Source organism: Artemia franciscana, chromosome 17, assembly GCF_032884065.1.
Source record: "Artemia franciscana chromosome 17, ASM3288406v1, whole genome shotgun sequence".
NCBI classification, from domain to species: domain Eukaryota; kingdom Metazoa; phylum Arthropoda; class Branchiopoda; order Anostraca; family Artemiidae; genus Artemia; species Artemia franciscana.
Window position 1 is genome coordinate 40,562,394 of NC_088879.1, and position 21,909 is coordinate 40,584,302.

Below are 21,909 nucleotides of genomic sequence, written 5' to 3' on the forward strand. Positions count from 1 at the left end.
TTATTATAAAACAGAGCCTTTTTCATCATAGGTACACAAGGTTTCGGCTCCTAGGAAGCAGCAGAGTACAATGCCAAAACTAGAATTCAACCTTCTGGACCAACCAAAAGAAGATGGTAAAAAAAACTGTCATTCGTGATGGTTTCTATTTATTTTAAGTTTGACTTTACCATTAAATTCAATTTATGTTTATTCATTCATTTATTTTGATTCAAATTACATTCATTTAAATTTCGTTTCATCAATCCATTCATTGTAATTTCTGGTCGCTTCGATATTTACTTATCATATGACTATTTTTGCTCCTTCGGGTTTTAATGTTCAAATATCTTCAAGATTCCCTCACTCCTTACTTTGGCGGTAGAAAAAACTCTAATTTCTTTATGCTAACCTTTCTTATACCATCAATCTAAGATAAAACACTATGAAACTAAAATTATGCTTTTCGTATACTCCACCCTGTCAATAAGAATTTCTACCTTTTTAATTAAATGATTCAGGTTTTTATTTGAATTACTTCTTATAATCAAATCCAATCTAGGTAGGCGTTATATATTGGAAATCTTAGTTCCAAACGTGTTTTTCTTAATGCCATGATCAGAAAATTTACTTTTTACTGTATTTGCCACAATTGATACAAATAATATTTAGCCCCCTTAACATCGGAGACTACTAAACATAACCGTGTGTACTACATAAAATACACTTACACAGATTACTAAGCCTTTTATGGACTGTTCGTGTTAATCTATCATTATGTATTTTCAATGTTGTTTCGGACAAATTCATATGTGCCTAAATTTATACATACAACTAAGCTTTCCCACATTATTAAGCTATATGTGATTACTTTCTTCCTAATTACTATGAATACTATAACTAATATGTCAAAGCAACACCAAGCCACCTGAGGGTAACCCTGCTGCCCACACTCCATCTATCCAAAGCTTCAACACCTCTTACCATCTCTTCGGGTTACCGAAAATGTTATACTGTATAACATAGTCTTCAAGATGGAATCTAAGACATACTTTGGATAAGTTAAACATAGTAGTTAGACATACTGTATAACTTAGTCTCCAAGACGGAATCAAAAACATACTTTTGTTTAAACTGGAAGTTACTAATTGTATATGCGCCCGAGTATACAAGGATACACCCCTTTTGGAAATTTCATGCATAAGTAATTATCTAATGAATTCATGTTCAAGACTAACAAATGCATTATAAAATTCATTTTTACTTTCTCCACTATCACAGGTGTCGCTTGACGGCAAATCGCTGTCTAATCAGATCAAAAATGTTGTTCATAACTTAGTTTTACTGAGTTTTGTGAGTGCTGTAAAACTGAGTTTTACAGTAAAACAGAGTTTTACTGCTGATGATGAACACTGTATATGTGTTCGAAATATCCAGTTAAATAATTTTATATTTCACTGTCAATAAAAAGGTATCATCCCTATTTTGAACTGTTTTACTTTCGGCATTGGTATTAATGTAGGCATTTGTACCCCACAAAAGAAACCAAGCTTTCCATTCTCCTTGCTGACGTCAATAGAGTTCACAATTACCAACACACAAAAAAGAGAGCGCTAATCATTTATATAGAAGAAATTCTTGAGTGAAAAGGCATCAGAGAAGAAAATCAATTCTTTCTTCTCTCTAAAGCTACATAAAAAGAAACTCTGATAACATAAAAACCACAAAGAACACAAGAGGGATTAAGAGATGAGTCAAGTGGAGATTCGCCAGCAATCTGTCAGATAATTTTGAAAACATGCACTCACATTCGGGACAATCACTTTAAAAAAGTCCCCCCCAAAGGATTGGGCTGCGTACATTTGCTGCACAGAAACAGCACAAACTAGTATGTCTCTGCAATGTATATAAGCAATTAATATTATTCCTTAAAACTTATCTAAGTTTCAAATATGCAGGTCAATTATTACAGATTTATCAGCAAACGATTGCGTCTTAAGCAGTATAACTGTGGCACAAGCACTAGTAGCACCACAGCATCATTGCCATGCTTAAATCTTTAAGTCATTAGGTCGAGGGGGCCCGAATGTACAAGAAAAGAAATATAATGATTCGTTTGAAACTGGGGCAAGAAAACTGATATTTTCGAACTCTTGAACTTGTATCGGCAAATTTCTGATCCAGTTAGACGCTAATGCACAATACAAAAATGTAAGTTGGGGCAGCGGTGACCAGGAATTTCTCTAACATTTTTTTTCTGATTGGCATGAAGCTCATTCTTTAAGTCCTATGGCTGAGTAAACCCGATACACAAATTGAAACTTAAAAATAAGGATTATCACCCGAAGATGAAGTGGAAAAATATAATACAAAGCTTGTTTTCTTTGGTTGACTTAAAGCTTATATCCACTAGCCCCACGGACCATGGGGATTCTAATCTAAACAAAAAAAAAGCATTATGGTTTCGGACGCAGGTCCCCTTGTAATATGCCAAAAATACTTCTTTTTCAGTCGATTGAAAACTTTATTCGCAAGTTCTTGGGCGAGGGGTATGAACCAGAAAAAAACAAAAATAAATAAGAAAAAAGACCGAAAAAGAAAACAATGGAAAAAAAATGAAAAATCGAAAAATGAAAAAGAAAAAAACGAAAATGAAAAAGAAAAAACCAAAATGAAAAAAAAAATCGAAAAAAGAAAAACAAAAAAAACGAAAATGAAAACGAAAAAAAGATAATGGAAAAGAAGAAAACAAAAATGGAAAAGAAAAAAAGAAAAAGAAAGAAACGAAAATTAGCAGAAAGAGAAAATCGCTCTTTACGCTATAGTTTGACTCTTTCTCTCAACTCTTCTTTTTAAAACAGTAAAAAACTCTAGCGTAAAGAGCGGGGCGTTGATGAGGAAGCAGCCCCTTTCATATACGAAGTAATTTCTGTTCGTTTTAAGTTTTAATGTCGCTCCTTACTTTCAGTTGAAAAAACTTGGTTTTTTATTTAATTTCTGAACGTTTTTGAATCAATGCATGTTTTGATTCTGGCTCTCCGCAGAGAATTAATTAGAACGAAATTTGCATTTTTTTTTCTTTTTTTTGGCTAAATGGCTTTCTCATAATTTTGATCGAATGATTTTGAGAAAAAAGAGCGGGGGAGGAAGCCTACTTGCCCTCCAATTTTTTGGTTAATAAAAAAGGCAACTAGAGCTTTTAATTTTTTACGAATCTTTTTATTAGTAAAAGATATATGTAACTTATAAACTAGCTTACGTAAAGAGTTTTTTATTCTCATGTTTTTATTACACATGTGAGAGGGTTCGCCCCCTCGTCAGTACCTCTCTCATTACACTAAATCTTAAATTTTGGCCCAATTCATTAAGAATGACCCCTGAATCACAAAAGCCGTAGAATAAATAGTTGACATTACTAAAAATACTTTAGCGTAAAGAGCGAGGTATTAGGAGGAGGTGAGCCCCTCATATGGGTAATAATTTCTGTTCGTTTTAAGTTTTAATGCTGCTCCTTACTTCCAGCTGAAAAAAAAAACTTTTTCATATTTATTTTTTTATTGTTTTTTTTTAAATAATGCTAGTAAATCCTGGGCTCCCTTCGTGGAAATTTTCTTCCTCCATGACAAATTCCTCGATGGAAAGTTCCCCCAGTAAGCTATATCCCCCTATTTTAACCCCTCCCCCAACCAAAAAATCCTCCTCAAAACACCTGTACAATTCCCAATAACCATTACTATATGTAAGCACTGGTCAAAGTTTATAACTTGTAGCCCCTCCCACGGGGACTGTGGAGGAGTAAGTCGTCTCCAAAGACATAGTTACAAGGTTTTTGGACTACGCTGAATAAAATGGCTATCTCAGAATTTTGATCCGTTGACTTTGGGAAAATTATTAGCGTGGGAGGGGGCCTAGGTGCCCTCCAATTTTTTTGTCACTTAAAAAGGGCACTAGAACTTTTCATTTCCATTAGAATGAGCCCTCTCGCAACATTCTAGGACAACTGGGTCGATATGATCACCCCGGGGAAAAAGAAAAAGAAAAAAAAAATAAATAAATAAACACGTATCCGTGATCTGCCTTCTGGCAAAAAAGACAAAGTTCCACATTTTTGTAGATAGGAGCTTGAAACTTCTACAATAGGGTTCTCTGATACGCTGAATCTGATGGTGTAATTTTCGTTATGATTCTATGACTTTTAGGGGGTGTTTCCCCCTATTTTCTAAAATAACACAAATTTTCTCAGGCTCGTAACTTTTGGTGCGTAAGACTAAACTTGATGAAACTTATATATTTAAAATCTGCATTAAAATGCAATTCTTTTGATGTAGCTATTGGTATCAAAATTCCATTTTTTTGAGTTTTGGTTTCTATTGAGTCGGGTCGCTCCTTACTACAGTTCGTTACCACGAACTGTTTGATAACCATAAGATCCTGGGTCAACGGGAAAGCGTGCATCGCAGATAACGCTTTAGCGTTGCTTTAATAAAGAGTCATGCGTTTTCCACGTATTATTTATTTCTTCATCCTTTTCCCCATGGCCACTTTGTATGCAACCGGTGATCGCAACTGGGAGGGGGCTCATTCAATCGGCAACTGACAGTTCTAGTTTTCTTATTTAAACCTTGAAGTGATTGGTGAGCAACCATCCCCCTACCGTGCCCTTTTTTACTGCCCGGTTCCTCAATAGACATCTAATTAAAATTTTGAAGTAGCCATTTTTTCCAGGACAGTCGAAAAATCCACAGAATATGCCTCTCCAGAATGACATGAGCCCCGCAATTATTGGCACAAGGGTCGTAAATAATATACAAAACTCTTTTCTGAAAAGCTTAAAACTTAAATATATACTGAATGTAACGAAAAGGAGCCAAAACAATCTTTACTTGAGCGGCTTGAAACTTACGCCCACAAAATTCAAGACCGAGAACCCTAACATACATTAAGACAACATATACATAAGACAGGACTACAGGCCAACTAAATATGGACCAATGAAATTTATTTTTTTATTGGAATAAAACTTAAATCTATAGTTTCTTGGGCCAAGGGGGCCCTAATTCAAAAAAAAAACTAAAGATATTGGTTTGCTAAGAATCGGTCTCTAAGAAGGACCAACAAGCTCTTTTTTTCTGAATCGATCTAAGTTTGAAACTGAATGTCCCTTGACCAAGTGGACCTTTTAAGGACTCATTTTTTAAGATAACTAAATAGACTTGTTTTTCTTTTAAATAATCTTGACATAAATCTACTTAAAAAAAATATTTATAGCAAAATATTATTTAAATAAAATGGTAGATTAAGATGCATGTATACCCAAGGGCGTCTAAAAGATTCATACCTATAGGACACCAAAAATACATAGATTTTCAATCCATATTAAGATGAGTGGCACCATGGCCCAATAGGACTTTCGTGTGAATAAATCTATCCATCTATCTATCTATTGTTAAAATTTCCCTCCTGTCCACCCAAAATTCTGTAGTAAAAATGATTTATGATTACTGCAAAAGATCTGCAAATATTCTTACAATTAACAAATAATAAAACTAAGTTAATCAAAAACAAACGGGGACAAATTTTAAAATAATTTTTCGAAAAAAAAGTTGCAAAGAGAAGTAAAGAGTCAAAATCAATAAAAAAAAAAGAATTAGAACTTAAACGACCAGAGAGAAAGTATTATAATGATTCATACTTAAAACGAATCAAAATTGCTGTGAATGAATCCCAAAATGAACAAAAATTAAAACGAACAATCATCTCAAACAAAATGATAAAAGATAGTACTATGCACGAATAGATGAATCCTGAAGTGGACAAATTTGAAAATAAATAGCCCTTTAAAATTTAAAACAAACAAGAGACTACCACACATAAGAGCAGGACCACTGTACCCCTAAACTCCCTTAGGTAAGAACGTTATTTGTGATTTACAGAAAACCAATTACATTAAAATCGGTTTCTATTTTACTATTAGTCTATATCGTAGTATATATATATATATATATATATATATATATATATCCTTCCTCGGAAAGTAATTAAATTTCTAGGTATGAAGAACGTCATCGTTATGAGTAAGAACAAGGTTTGTAATATTCTTAAAGCCCAACCTATCACACCAGATATTTTGAAAAAGCGAACATAACATTAAAATCCATCTTTCTTCGAGATTAAATCTTTGATTTAGCATAAATTAAATTCCCAACATCTGATAAGAAAACAAAATCTTTTCTAAACCGGATCAATAAGTCCAATTTGGTTTAAATAAGGACCAGACAAAGTTTTCAAATGCCATTAATTCTAGGGAATTGCATCTGGCAAAAAAGAACAGGTGGTACAACGGTGAAAAAAAAAGATATTTAAGAAATATGATTATGGAGCATGAATTTATGTTGGACGGAATTGTCCAGACCCGAAGATATATATATATATATATATATATATATAAATAAGTTGTTTGTTTGTGTGTGTCTGGTGACTGACGTCATGTTTGCGTGTCGACTGATGTCATGTTTGTCGACTGACGTCATTATAAGGATTGAGCTGTATATCGTCATGAAGTTGTTTGTCGTCTGACGTCATGTTTGTTAACTCATAAAATTACAGACCGGGACACAGGGAATATAAATGACGACAGGGACACTCAAAGAGAAATTACAGACTGGGACACCGGGACACAAATAACGACCGGGACACAGGGAATATAAATGATGACCGGAACAAAGGGACACAACTACAACGGGAACGCCGGGAGGCACAGGGGGGATATATACATGACGACCGGGACACAGGGAATGTTCGAAGAGAAATTACAGACCGGGACAACTGGACACAAATGACGACCGGGACACAAGGTTTCTATGACGACCGGGACACCGGGACAATCGTTTCTTGTGACATTATATAAACATTTTCTTATATGATGTCATGCACAGCATAAATAAGATTGTTGAGTTTCCAACGCATCAATTGTTTATCTATATATATAAAAATAAGTCGTCTGTGTGTGTGTCTGTCGAGTGACGTCATGTTTGTGTGTCGACTGACGTCATGTTTGTCGACTGACTTCATTTTAAGGATTGAGCTGTATGCGTCATGAAGTTGTTTGTCGACTGACGTCATGTTTGTCAACTGATGAAATTACATACCGGGACACCGGGACACAAATGACGACCGGGACACAGGGAATATAAATGACGACCGGGAACCTCAAAGAGAAATTACAGACTGGGAAACCCGGACACAAATCACGACCGGGACACAGGGAACATAAATGACGACCGGGACACAGGGATTGTTCGAATAGATATTACAGACCGGGACACCGGGACACAAATGACGACCGGGACACTGGGACACAAGGAATATAAATGACGACCGGGACACTCAAAGAGAAATTACAAACTGGGACACCGGGACACAAATGACGACCGGGACACAGGGAATATAAATGACGACCGGGACACAGGTACACATCATTAGAATAATGAGGTATAGATCTGAATACGGTTACGCGCTTAATAGTTACGCGCCATTGTAGTTGTGTCCCTATGTCCCACCTGCGAATATAGATATATATATATATATATATATATATATATATATATATATATATATATATATATATATATATATATATATATATATATATATATATATATATATATATATATATATATATATGGTTTTAACTACGTAAAACTTGCGAATATACAACATTCTTTGCTGTCCCATTGTCTTTGCATATAAATAGATTGTCAGGTTTACCGACTCTTGAACATGCAACATATAATGGTCCATGGGAAAACAATCTGTATTCAGATCTATACCTCATGATTCTAATGATTGCCCTTGAGCTTTGTTGATGATGATTGCTAATCGACCATTCCCTGTCCCGGTGTCCCGGTCGTCATTTATATCCCCCTGTTTCCCCCGGTGTCCCCGTTGTAGTTGTGTCCCTGTGTCCCGGTCGTCATTTATATTCCCTGTGTCCCGGTCGTCATTTGTATCCCGGTGTCCCGGTCTGTATATACATTCGTTTTTTAGTTTTGTTTTTCTCCTTTATTTTTTTCCTTTTTTTTTCTTTTTTAGTTTATTTAGATTTTTAGATTTTTTAGTTTTTTTATTAGTTTTTAGTTTTTTTTTTCTTTTTAGTTTTTTTGTAGTTTTTACCTTCTTTTTAGTTTTGTTAGTTTTTTTTTTACTTATGTCCTGGTCGTCATTTATACTCCCTGTGTCCCGGTGCTTTGTTGATTGCTAATCGAACATTCCTTTTGTCCTGGTCGCTTTCTCTTTGAGTGTCGTCATTTATTTTTTTATTTTTTAGTTCTTTTAGTTTTTACCTTTTTTAGTTTTTTTTAGTTTTTTAGATGAAAATTTTTTTTAGTTTTTTCCTTTTTTTCTTTTTAGTTTTTTATTGGTTTTTACCTTTATTTTAGCTTATTTTTCAGTTTTTTCCTTTTTTTTTATTTTTTATTTTTTTTAGTTTTTTACCTTTGTTTAGTTTTTTTATTTTTTTTAGTTTTTTAGCTTTTTTACTTTTTTTATTAGTTTTTAGTTTTTTTTGCAGTTTTTGCCTTTTTTTAGTTTTTTCAGTTTTTTTTTGTTTTTTATTGGTTTTTACCTTTATTTTAGCTTATTTTTCAGTTTTTTCCTTTTTTTTTAGTTTTTTTTAGTTTTTAGTTTTTTTAGTTTTTTACCTTTTTTTAGTTTTTTTAGTTTTTTTAGTTTTTTAGCTTTTTTATTTTTTTTTATTAGTTTTTAGTTTTTTTTGTAGTTTTTGCCTTTTTTTAGTTTTTTTAGTTTTTTAGCTTTTTTATTAGTTTTTAGTTTTTTTTGTAGTTTTTGCCTTTTTTTAGTTTTTTTCTTTTTAGTTTTTTTGTAGTTTTTACCTTCTTTTTAGTTTTGTTAGTTTTTTTTTTACTTATGTCCTGGTCGTCATTTATACTCCCTGTGTCCCGGTGCTTTGTTGATTGCTAATCAAACATTCCTTTTGTCCTGATCGCTTTCTCTTTGAGTGTCGTCATTTATTTTTTTCTTTTTTAGTTCTTTTAGTTTTTACCTTTTTTAGTTTTTTTAGTTTTTTAGATGAAAATTTTTTTTAGTTTTTTCCTTTTTTTCTTTTTAGTTTATTATTGGTTTTTACCTTTATTTTAGCTTATTTTTCAGTTTTTTCCTTTTTTTTATTTTTTATTTTTTTTTTTTTTTTTTTTTTTTTTTTTACCTTTTTTTAGTTTTTTTAGTTTTTTTAGTTTTTTAGCTTTTTTACTTTTTTTATTAGTTTTTAGTTTTTTTGTAGTTTTTGCCTTTTTTTAGTTTTTTCAGTTTTTTTTTTAGTTTTTTATTGGTTTTTACCTTTATTTTAGCTTATTTTTCAGTTTTTTCCTTTTTTTTAGTTTTTTTTAGTTTTTAGTTTTTTTAGTTTTTTACCTTTTTTTAGTTTTTTTAGTTTTTTAGCTTTTTTATTTTTTTTTATTAGTTTTTAGTTTTTTTTTGTAGTTTTTGCCTTTTTTTAGTTTTTTTAGTTTTTTAGCTTTTTTATTAGTTTTTAGTTTTTTTTGTAGTTTTTGCCTTTTTTTAGTTTTTTTAGTTTTTTAGCTTTTTTATTTTTTTTTATTAGTTTTTAGTTTTTTTTGTAGTTTTTGCCTTTTTTTAGTTTTTTCAGTTTTGACGTCACCTGATCCAGTTTTTTCAGGTGACGTCACCTGATCCACACACAGACAACTTATTTTTATATATATATAGATATATATATATATATATATATATGATCTATTCACAGGTGGGACACAGGGACACAACTACAATGGCGCGTAACGACTTACGCGCGCGGGGGGGCTTGGGGGGGGGGGGGGGGAAGCGCCCCACCAACTAGGTGTTGGGGTGGCGCGAAGCGCCACCCCAACAGCTAGTATAATATAATGTCTTTTGGAAGCCCCAAAAAACAAAAATTTGCAGCTGCAGTTGCAGTTGCTATAAATGATGGTTCTTTGGAATCAACACCTGAAACACAGCTGAGATACCAATACAGTTATGAAAACTCGATTTATTTTTGGGACATAGTGCGCGGTAGCGATGCTAGCGGCTGAAGACAGGAAACTGTATTGGTATCTATGCTGTGGTCTGAATCTAAAAGTCGGAGGATACAACAAAACAAAATTGCGGTCCAGCCTATGGTGTTCTAGTACGATCTTTGCGTAAGAGCGCGGGCTTAGAGGAAGCGCCAAGTTCAGAACTCTGTACCAAAAGCTTCTCGTGGTCAAGATAGGAGTTTTCATAACTGTATTGGTATCTAAGCTGTAACCTGAAATATCAAACGTGACAAGATGTGGAAATCGACAATCTGGACCATCAATTACGATAACACCAATACGGGCAGCTAAAGCAAAAGCCATTGCTAAATTGACTGAAGTAATCAAAACCCAAAAAACGTGTCAAAGCTGAAAATGAACAGCTAAGATACGGGCGGTTAGAAGATGTTCAAAAACGACAATTAGAGCGTATCTTAAATGAAATTTAGAGAAAACAAAACACTCGGTTAGAAGACATGCGACACCAAGCAAGTGAGCGAGTCAAAAGTGAAAATGAAGAGCAAAGACATATGCGGTTAGAAGCAAGCAAGCAAGCAAACAAAAGCAAATCCCGAAATTGTTAGTCTTGGTGCAAGATTCCTGTTCTAAATCCCCTACAACATCTCAGTTTGTCCCTCTTCGGAATTAAACATTATAATTTGAAAATTCCTACTTCACTACACTTAGAAAATTTCTATTCATTGAATTTTCAGAGTCACTTTATGATTCCCAGTCACCTCTTAATACCCTAAAGTGACCGAAAATTTAATTCAATTCAATTTATTTTGAAAACGGGCAGCGGACAAGCCGAATATTCGTTTAGTCGTCAAAACGTAAATATATACACAAACTATAGTCAATAAACAAATAAGTAAAAATATAATAAATAAAAATTTCCTGAATATAAGGAAGTATAAACTTCGCTATTATAGTATTAGGAATTTTGTTACTGTAGTTTTTAATGTAGAAGAGGGGATAAACTGCATTGTTACCAAACAGAATTACCAAACAGAATGTAGTTTTTAATGTAGAAGACGGGATAAACTGAATTGTTACCAAACAGAATGTAGTTTTTAATGTAGAAGACGGGATAAACTAAATTATTACCAAACAGAATGTAGTTTTTACTGTAGAAGAGGGATAAACTGCATTGTTACCAAACAGAATTACTAAACAAAATGTAGTTTTTAATGTAGAAGAGGGGATAAACTGCATTGTTACCAAACAGAATTACCAAACAGAATGAAGTTTTTAATGTAGAAGAGGGGATAAACTGCATTGTTACCAAACAAAATACAATGAATCTTGATATCGCAAGATATCAAATGTGCGATATCGCTTGATATCGCACATTTTAATATCAACTGGTACTTATATTATAATATCCTACAGTTATTTTAAAAGTTACTATTACTCAAGATTCAAGAGTAGCTTGATGAAGTTAACTGCATAAATAGGTAAGACAGACACGGAATCTAAAACAGGAGGAAAAACTGCAGAAGTCATAACATAACGAGGGCTACTTAGACCTGGTCTTAGATTTAAATGAAGTTTTAAGGGTTCAAATCAACTTCATAATTCCACAGTTATAATTAGTTACATTTTATGCGCTATTCCCCATTCTTATTTAGCCGTTTCACTTATTTTAGAACATAAGCGCATTTATGAAAATTCAATTCTATTCATTGAATTTTCGGAGTCACTTTATGATTCCAATCATAAAGGAAAAAATTTGTCCGAAACTGTTTGGACAAATACGATGAATCTTGATATCGCAATCAAACGAAAGTTACAGGAATTATGAAGAAATATAGCAATAAGTTAGAAATTAATAACAACGACTGACTCGGAATTGGACAATAACTTGTGTACATTCAGTTTCTCCCAGGAAGATCGAAATTTGAAACCACACGAAAAGCAGTTTATTTTTAAATAAAAACATCAATGAACCACATAGAATATCAGATACCTTTATTCCAGGCACGTATATTAGGATTGGTTTTGGATTCGGAGGATTTAAAAGAAAATAATTGTGAATTATTTTGAAAATATCCGAAATCTTGCGTTAGATCCCGTCGATAGAATTTTCATATGCTTCAATCCATTTTTCCCACAGGATCTACCACTTTTATTCACAATGAAGACAGAAAACTTTTCGACCAATTTGGTTAAGAGCTAATTGTGACGCAATAAATGAAAAAATTTGTATTTTGAAACCAATTTTAACTAACTATGAGAAGTCAAATATCCCAATGTTTTCAAAACAATGCTAAAAAAGGAGTTAACACTATAAGGCAAGAAATGTGTTGGTATTGTAGCTAGTTCAGACTGGACCATTAAGGTTATCCCAACTACAAACTGGAGTTTGGGGAGAAATCTACAGCCTATTCTAAATTTAAGAATATCAGGTAGATATTGATATAGATATTAATATATATTGATAAGATAGATTATTAGATAGATAGATATCAAATATAAGATGTTAGATATTTTGCGTTAGAAAGGAGTAACACGTCTAGCTTGAAAGCATTTTACCATTTTACAGTAGCAGACTATTCAAAATTTTATTTGACGAAAAAATTAAAATATTAATGAATAGAAAATTAACAGGACTCAGAAGCCCCATCAGAAGTCTCGGATCATCGACGAAAAGATAACATATCGTAATTTACCCCCATAGTTCCTGTTTAAAGGTATCCCATTTTGCCGAAACGTCTGCCATTAAATACTTGTTCAAAATGTTATATGTAGAAGGAATATATGCGCGGGCTCAAATTTTAGGGCTCAAATTTATAATCGTGGTGGGGGAATAAAAAAACAGCAAAAAATAGGCTAATTATATGAGAAGTAAAGAAAATTGTAGTATTTTTTAGGTTCAGGATGGGGCCCAAGTATAAAGCCGTATCCCAGGGGATTAAAAGGTTTGAATCCTGCTCGAAATTTTTGTCCAACTTGTAAAAACATAGCAAAAATAAACGTAAACAGTTTATTTATGCGTTTTTGCACCCTCCCCCGGAAAAACCCTTTTTTAGCCCCCACACAAAATCCCGGATACGGACCTGCCCAAGTCCCTGTGTGTACATGCTTGATTAGACAAGTGCTCAATTTCTTCAGGGGGGGAGGTAACATTGAATAAAACAAACAATTGGGGAATTGTTCAGAAAATATAAAACAAAATAAGAAAAGGCGAAATATATGAGATAAAATCCCGGATACGGACCTGCCCAAGTCCCTCTGTGTACATACTTGATTAGACAAGTGCTCAATTTCTTCAAGGGGGGGGGGGGGTAACATTGAATAAAACAAACAATTGGGGCATTGTTCAAAAAATGTAATACAAAATAAGAAAAGGCGAAATATCATGAGATATTTCGAGGTTTCATATCTATATATATAAAAATAAGTTGTCTGTCTGTCTGCCTGTCGAGTGACGTCATTAAGGATTGAGCTATATGTTGTCATGAAGTTAGTTGTCGACTGACGTCATGTTTGTCAAGTGATGATATTACAGACCGGGACACCGGGACACATATGACGACCGGGACGCCGGGACACAGGGAATATAAATGACGACAGGGACACTCAAAGAGAAATTACAGACTGGGACACCTGGACACAAATCACGACCGGGACAGAGGGAATATAAATGACTACCGGGACACAGGGACACAACTACAACGGGGACGCCGGGGGCAGAGGGGGGACATATAAATGACGACTGGGCACAGGGATTGTTCGAAGAGAAATTACAGACCGGGACACCGGGACACAAATGACGACTGGGACACCGGGACACAACTACAATGGCGCGTAACTAATATGGCGTATAACGACTTACACGCGCGGGGGGGGCTTGGGGGCGCGAAGCGCCCCCACCAACTAGGTGTTAGGGTGGCGCGAAGCGCCACCCAAACAGCTAGTTCTATATAAAATCAAACCTTTTATAAAAGATTCACAACCGTCAAGTAAATTGAAGTCTTTCAAAACTAAGAAATCGGCATGAAGAAAAACAAACTCGCAAACAAATTAAAAAATTAAGGCCTAAAAATATGTTTTTACCTTTTTGACCTCCCGCACAAATAAGCATCAAATAATTATTCGTCCAGGGATTGATTCAAAATCGGCACTTCTCCAAAGGAAACTTTAGTGAAAGTAGAAAAATTATGGCCTAAGAATGTATTTTTCGTATCCCCCCCCCCGAGGAAAAATCTGGTATTAGATAATTCTTCTTTTTTATCTTTCTATATTTTTATACTTCAACTTTTTAAAGGTATAACCATCTAAAAATCAATCTTTCTTCGAAGATTGATCGTTGAGGATTAATGAAACGATTCTTTGAAAGAATGAACCTAAGGAAAAACTGAATACTAGGCTGACATGTATAGGGTTATCCGAGCTCCATAATACAGATGAAAAAAGTTGATATGCAACAGTTGTAGCACTGCTCTGATGCAACTAACGGTAATAATGACGGTAATAACGGAATGACGGTAATAACGGAACGGCAAATAACGGTAATAATAAGTATAGCATAACTTGAACTTGGATCGTGTATCATCTGAATTGCCAAGGAGGTTTCCCATTAGAAAAAACCGTGTACGTTGCATGAAATATTCCACCCTTTATGGAATACATGGCACTCCTGGATGTGCACCTGGGAATGGGCAAACAAATCCCTCAAGATTTGGTTTCCACAATGATCTTATAGCATAGTACTTTATTAGATACGTTTATCTACCATTTAGAGTTGGTTCTCTTTTGTCATTTTTCGGTTTATACGCTAAACAAGCATGGGCGTATGGAAGGGGGGACGGCAGCCACCATAGAACTTCAAATTTACACTAGATATTAACTAGTTATTAACTCTTCGTATATTGGAATTTTTCTGTTGGATGTTCACTGGTAGAGGGTTGAAAAGCCGGAAATAAACAGGAATTTCCAAATATCGTTTCCGATATTGATATTTACGTTTTGATATTCAATATTTATTTTTGGTCCAATATAGCCTATAGATACACCAATTTTGATATTTAGTATCGCCCAACTTTAAATTTTTGAATTGAATTTTTGAACAAGAAGCTTTTATCTAACCGTAATGTGATTTGTGTTACATCATTTTTATAGTGTTTAGGTTTATTATATTTTAATATTACAAGATGATAATCAAAAGAGTATAGTAATCGAAAAAAATTATTAAAAATTAATTATTAAAAATTATCGAAAAATTATTAAAAATTATCGAAAATTAATTAATACTGAAGCTCATTGATGATTTATAGCTTTGGTGATTATTGATGAATAAAGATTTCAAAAGTTTAGATCGAACTTGCTGGTCAAGTGAGGTTTTGTGAACTACCGATATAACTTCAGCTCCACTTCCCATCACAAAATCAGCCGCCCTCCCCCCTTAGATAAGATACTGCCTACACCCATGCAAACAAGATTTTATGTGTCCTTTCTTCAGCTACTCGTCTTAAGCTTCAAGCTAGTAGGTAGAAATATTTTCTTATGGCTAAGGAAGATAGCTCCCTTTGCAGTAGGTAGAATTACCTTTTTGCTTTAAAATATATTCCGTGTAAAAAGAAAAATATTTCACAACATATTAACGCCAATTTCTGCAGAAAATTTTCAATAAAAAATCAGCAAAAGAAAAAATTGCAATATAATGGTTTTTTGTCGTTTTTTCCCCCCAAATAGGGTAAAAGCAAAGTAGTATTTTTTCTAAAAAAAAAACAGGATCAGTTAAAAGAAGCAACAAACTGTAATTCAGTTTAGGATTTACTAGTCTTGTACACTCATATCCTTATGGGAAAGGTTTGGCGGCCACACCTTCTTTACTAAAGTTAAAGGTTTCGTAAAACATTTTCCATAATGTAGGATTTTCCTTGAAACAAGAACAGGATAAGTTTCTCTGTAGTAACTGATCAAACCTGACAATTGTGTAGGAGAGTGGCTTATCTCCGATCCTGAATGTCGTTGCGTTACGTAAATGAAACATTCGGGAATAGATCATCATCACAGATTGAGGAAAATGCAGGTGCAATTCCATCCTATCCCTACTTTCAATGGTGAAAGATTTTATAAGCCGCGTTAAAATCTTAAAATCATTAAAATCTAATTAGTCAGCGGGTATTATAACAAGCCACGCCTTATTCTGCTTCCACGACAATCTAATCCTAAGCCTAAAACAGGGTTTCACTTCAATACTAAGATAAGTAACAGAGTAAGAATATAGAATCGTTTGTCAATATAATTAAATTCGCCATTTTTTCAATTCTTAAAGATATATATGGTTATGTAAGTTTGCACTTAACAAATTCAAACAACCAGATTTCATTTCCACTATCCTGGGTGGACGAATAAAAACATAACCTTTTGGAAGTAGATGCTTAGTAAACTAATCATGCTAGCACAATAGGAGAAGACCTGTCACAATTAATCTTTTAATAAAACGGGGAATGTTATCCAAGGTGGAAGAAGTTGATGAAACAGTGGATATAAGCCACTTTTAATGGAGAGGGGATAATATTCTTTAAAATCGTCTTATAGCTTAGAAACCTCTAGACTTTGCTTTCGAATTTGGGAAAATGAAAGATATTTAATACTGTATGATCTCTCCAAATACAACGATTATTGTCGTTGCAATTAGATCCTAAGCCCTCTCCCCTTGGTGGGACAAGACGTAGACTTATGACATATGAAGAATTTTGCTGATTTTGTTGTGTATTGTTTTTTTTTACGCAGGAAAACGAATAATTATCACCAAGATAAACTCGGTCTCTTGGCATACAAATTAGTATTATGATTTTTCTGCAACAATTTGCAACATTTAATGCGAAGTAATTAAGAAGTCGAGACTCGCTTCACAGTTATCAAATGGGAATGTATTTCCCTTTCAACCTTCAAGGGTCTCTAATTGCAGCCAGCAGACGATTCATGAAAAATATTGACAGGACTGGGAAGGGGAAACAAATTTTCTTAAAGATGTGGTCTACCTAATTCGTTTTGCATGCTAATTTTCCGAAAAATTAAAGAGCCGTTTTCAAGAAAAAACTAAAGGATATATATACAATTAAGACATAAGTATATATATATATATATATATATATATATATATATATATATATATATATATATATATATATATATATATATATATATTGAGATATGTAATACAATATTTCAAAATTTTAAATAAATATATTAGGTTTTGTAAGTTTTCACTAGCAAATCCAAAAACCCGATTTCAGTTTCTCTGTCCTTGGCTGGCACTTTAAGAATAGTAGTCCAAAATAGTGAGATTTTTGTGCTACGTGAATAAGAGTTGTGACCATGTCCACCAATCTACATTGGCTGAATCTCAATCTCAGTAAAGTGCCTTTGTGAATGAGGACTCAACAAAAAAGGCGAATAAGAGTTGTGGATCACGTCCGCCCTCTCCATTGGATGAACCTCAGTCTCAGTAAAGTGCCTTTGTGACTGAGGACTCAACAAAAAAGGCGAATAAGAGTTGTGGACCACGTCCGCCACTCTCCATTGGCTGACCCTCAGTCTCAGTAAAGTGCCTTTGTGGACGAGGACTCAACAAAAAAGACGAATAAGAGTTGTGGACCACGTCCGCCACTCTCCATTGGCTGAACCTCAGTCTCAGTAAACTGCCTTTGTGAATGAGGACTCAACAAAAAAAGCTGAGAAATTCTTACCTAAAACAAGGGATGCTTTACCAGCAGCAGGCGAGACGTGCTGTGTTATCGATATTGTCGGGATTGGTTCTCCTTTGACAGCCATTTCTGTGTTGCAGTTCTGATCGCCAGCACAGGAAGAATTAGAAATATAGTCTAAGATTATGTCTTCGTCGCTGTCATCGTCAAATTTTTCATCTAGAAAAATAACTGTTGGGTTAGCATTCATTACCTAGGGCAAAGAGCAATTAAATGAAAAGATAGGTTGGCAGCTACACCCCCTCCCCTTCTTCGTAAAATGTCAATTATGTATGAAAATATATATAATATCTGAAAAACAGGGCGATGGTCAGGTAAAGAAAAAAAAAACACATTTTAGTTCAGGCCTTTGTGCCAAAATCCCAGAAAAATATTAAAGAAGCTTACTCCCCTCACCTTCGAAAAATTAATTAGATTTTTAGAGCAATACCAAAGAGCACTGCAATAGCTCCGAGATATATCTCGGATACTATATAGTAATCATACTATACTATGTAGTATATAGATACTATATAGTATCCGAGATATATCTCTTGTTCCCAAATCATTTTCATCTATCATACCAATTTATATGCAGTAGTGTCGGTACTTTTATCCATTTTGTATCGCTTACACGTAAACTGAACATTTCAATAATGAGTAAAAACAAAGGTAAAGGACGCGGCTCTCTTTCGGTAAAGGTCCGAACAAAGGTTCGGACCCTGAAGGTCCGAACCGGTGGTGCTGGTTTCCGTCTCAAGGCCCTTCAGTCAGGAAGTGCAATGGGAGGATGAGGGCCAGCCATCCTCTGCTTTTGCACACCCTTCCTGGGTTTGCTGCATTTCATAGATGTAACATATTTCATAGATGTAACACTGATGACCAATAGATGTAACTTAAATAAATAAATTATGTTCTCTTAATGAAATAAATAAATAAATATAATTAATAAATAATCTTAAATAAATAAATTATGTTAAACTTAACAAATTATTTCATAGATGTAACACTGATGACCAGAAATACCTGTTTTTAAAAGCCAAGATCGGTTACAATTTATAATTTAAAGCCACCTAAACCCCTCCCTTGAGAGACAAAAGAAAAATGAAAAAAATCATAAACGTTTGCAATATCCGGAAAACATAACATTATTGTAATAAAAAAAAACTGTTCAAACCTTAGACCCATTCCCTGAAATAATAAAAAGCTTCCCTCTACCCTCGGAGAATAAATTATCCGGATGCCTAGAAAAACGCAAAAGTTCAAATCATTTTCCTTGTTCCAAAATCATTTCCACCGTCGGAATTATCATGGAAACTTCGAGTTATATTTTCACGTTTCTATAGAATATCAAAAGCATTAATTCATTTTTATCAAAATTAAGTAAGCTGCATATTCAAAAGCAAATATCCAAGAAAATTTCAGAACTAAATTGAATCGACTGAAAATAGGCTAGGCTCCCTTCAGAAGGTAGTCGTAAAACGCGTTGCCTGTTTGCCTTGTTAGACTTGCCCTCCCCCCTCAGGTACGCCCCTGTTCCAGAGGGCTAAAGGGATTCTCTCCTATAGATCGGTTTCATACCAGAAACTCAAAAGTGGAAGCTCTTCTTTTCTGAGAATTTAGAACGGTATAATATTAACCAACTGAGAAAATATCAGAATTTTAATCACTTTTTGCTTAATTGACTTACTGATTCGCTTCAAGTTACAAACTTTGACCAGTGTTTGCATATAGTAAAGGTTATTGGGGAGTGTACAGATGTTTTCAGGGGGATTTTTTGGTTGGGAGGAGGGGGTTATGTGGGGGAAACTTTCCATGGAGGAATTTGTCATGGGGGAAGAAGATTTCCATGAGGGGGACGTAGCATTTTCTAGCATTATTTAAAAAGACAATGAAAAAATAAATATGAAAAAGTTTTTTCAACTGAAAGTAAGGCGTAGCATTAAAACTTAAAACGAACAGAAAATATTACGCATATAAGGGGTTCACCTCCTCCTAATACATCACTCTTTATACTAAAGCATTTTTAGTAATTTCAACTATTTATTCTACGGCCTTTGTGATTCAGGGGAAAAATTCTAGCTTTAATGTAAAGAGCGAGGTATTCACGAGTGGGCGAACCCTCTCATATACGTAATAAAAACATATGAATATAGAAGTTTGTTACGTAAGCTAATTCGTAATTTACATTTATCTATTACTAATGAAAACGTTCTTAAGAAATTAAAAGTTCTAATTGCCATTTTTAGTAACCGAAAAATTGGGGGGCAACTGGGCCTCCTACCCCTCCTTTTTTTCAAAACGATTCGATCAAAACTATGGGAAAGCCATTTAGCCAAATAAATAAATATGCAAAATTCGCTTTAATTATTCACCTGCGGAGAGCCGAAATCAAACATGGATTAACTGAAAAACGTTCAGAAATTAAATATAAAAAAAAACAAGTTTTTTTTTAGCTGAAAGTAAGGAACGACATTTACTGTTTTAAAAAGTTGAGTTGAGAGAAAGAGTCAAACTTTAGCGTAAAAAGCGGGGCGTTGAAGAGGGAACTTCTCCTTTCATATACGGGGTAATTTCTGCTCGTTTTAAGTTTTAATGTCGCTCCTTACTTTCAGTTAAAAAAAAACTAGTTTTTTTATTTAATTTCATTAGGATTGGACTGACTTCACTTCTTAAGTTTTGTCAGGATATTTTTTTTTCAGTAACATCTGCTACCACGAAGGTGACCTTCCTTATTTGACAAAGAATTAAATTCAGTGCTTAAGGCTCTATAGATGATAATTATAAAAACCAGTACATGAATGAAAATTCAGCGAGGCATAGTCCCACCAGAATTCCACAGCCCTTACGTTTTCTTCAGGAAAAAGTGTACCTCAGAAGGGGAGCATCAAAAAAAATTATAGAATGAGGGGACCGTTCAGAAAATTGATGGAATATCCATATCCTCTCTTACAGATACAGCGAATAAATATAAATAAAAAAAAAGAAACTAAAAAAAGTACCGATAGAAAAACAACATACCAATACCCAAATTCTTCTTTAAAGCACGATTTACGAAAATAGGCTCAAAATTACAATATAAACATCTCATAAAAGCAAAACCAAATCCAAGTAGTATTTAATATAGATTAGTCACAAAACATAGAAGATGTGCAAATTGTTTGTTTCACTGAAAAACAAACTAAGTACCAAAGAGAACATAATTTCAATCCAAGGAACCATTTAACGCGCAGGTATACTCCTTAGGAAATGAGAATGAGTTTGCAAAAAATAGTTTTTTGGAAAAAATTAAACACAACCAATTTAAAAATCGAAGCAGCGAACCATGATAAGCGAGAAAAATAAACAATATTTTAGAATTAACATAGGTACTGCCATTAAGAGGAAAGGAAATGACATATATTTTGCAGCAATCTTCATAGTTCATCCTCAAAACGTAAAAATTATTTAGTATTTTTACCAACAGGTAGAAAAAGCGGATTTATAAACCACTAAGTTTTATTAGACTAAATCTTTTGCTGGTTTTACTCGGAATTATTTTAACTGGAATAATATTTTTACAAAATATTAAGATTTAGCGATTTGACACGATATTTTTTAGTGGCAAATTAACCTAAAGCAATTTTTAAAGCCCCAACAGGAGCGTATCATGGATTTCTGTTCGGTTTTTTTTTTTCAGCGGGGTACATATAAAACTTCAAAAAACCCACCAAAATTTTTTATATGCATTTTGTTATGTTTTTACGAGTCAAATAAAAACTTTGGGAGAGGGCCAAACCAGATTCTAGCCGTTTACTCCCCCCCCCCAGGAAAATACCCCCGCAGAAAATATACTCCTACGGAAAATACCCCCCAGAAAATATTCCCCTCCCGTGGAAAATAAGGCTTTCAAAATTTAAGAATTTAACATGATTTTTTTCCGTAGAGAAAAGGAATTTTTGTACTTGTGTATTATACACCACTCACTACAGTTTACGCTGTGTAAAACACAATTCTTACTTCATAATATGCAGAATAATTGTACCTAACACATTTTGAATGCAGACCCGCTATAGTTCATCCCCTCCCCCCTAATGTGCAAATATATAGCAAAAATTTGTTTTTAACAGTAACGGAGAAACTAACAAAGAAACCAGTTTGTTCTCGAGTTTTACAACTGT

General features: G+C 33.8%; 1 protein-coding gene across 1 annotated transcript in view; it reads right to left on the minus strand.

Annotated features, from left to right (window-relative positions):
* The window catches only part of LOC136037586 (rho guanine nucleotide exchange factor 28-like), a 330,822-nt gene extending 309,898 nt beyond the window's left edge, over positions 1 to 20,924 (minus strand). The window contains exons 1-2 of the mRNA XM_065720307.1: positions 20,771 to 20,924; positions 17,753 to 17,929 (exon numbers count right to left, since the gene is read on the minus strand). Coding sequence (XP_065576379.1) covers positions 17,753 to 17,929; positions 20,771 to 20,840 — 247 coding nt within the window. The 5' untranslated portion in view covers positions 20,841 to 20,924. The remainder of the gene's footprint in view (positions 1 to 17,752; positions 17,930 to 20,770) is intronic.
* Positions 20,925 to 21,909: the final 985 nt, after the last annotated feature.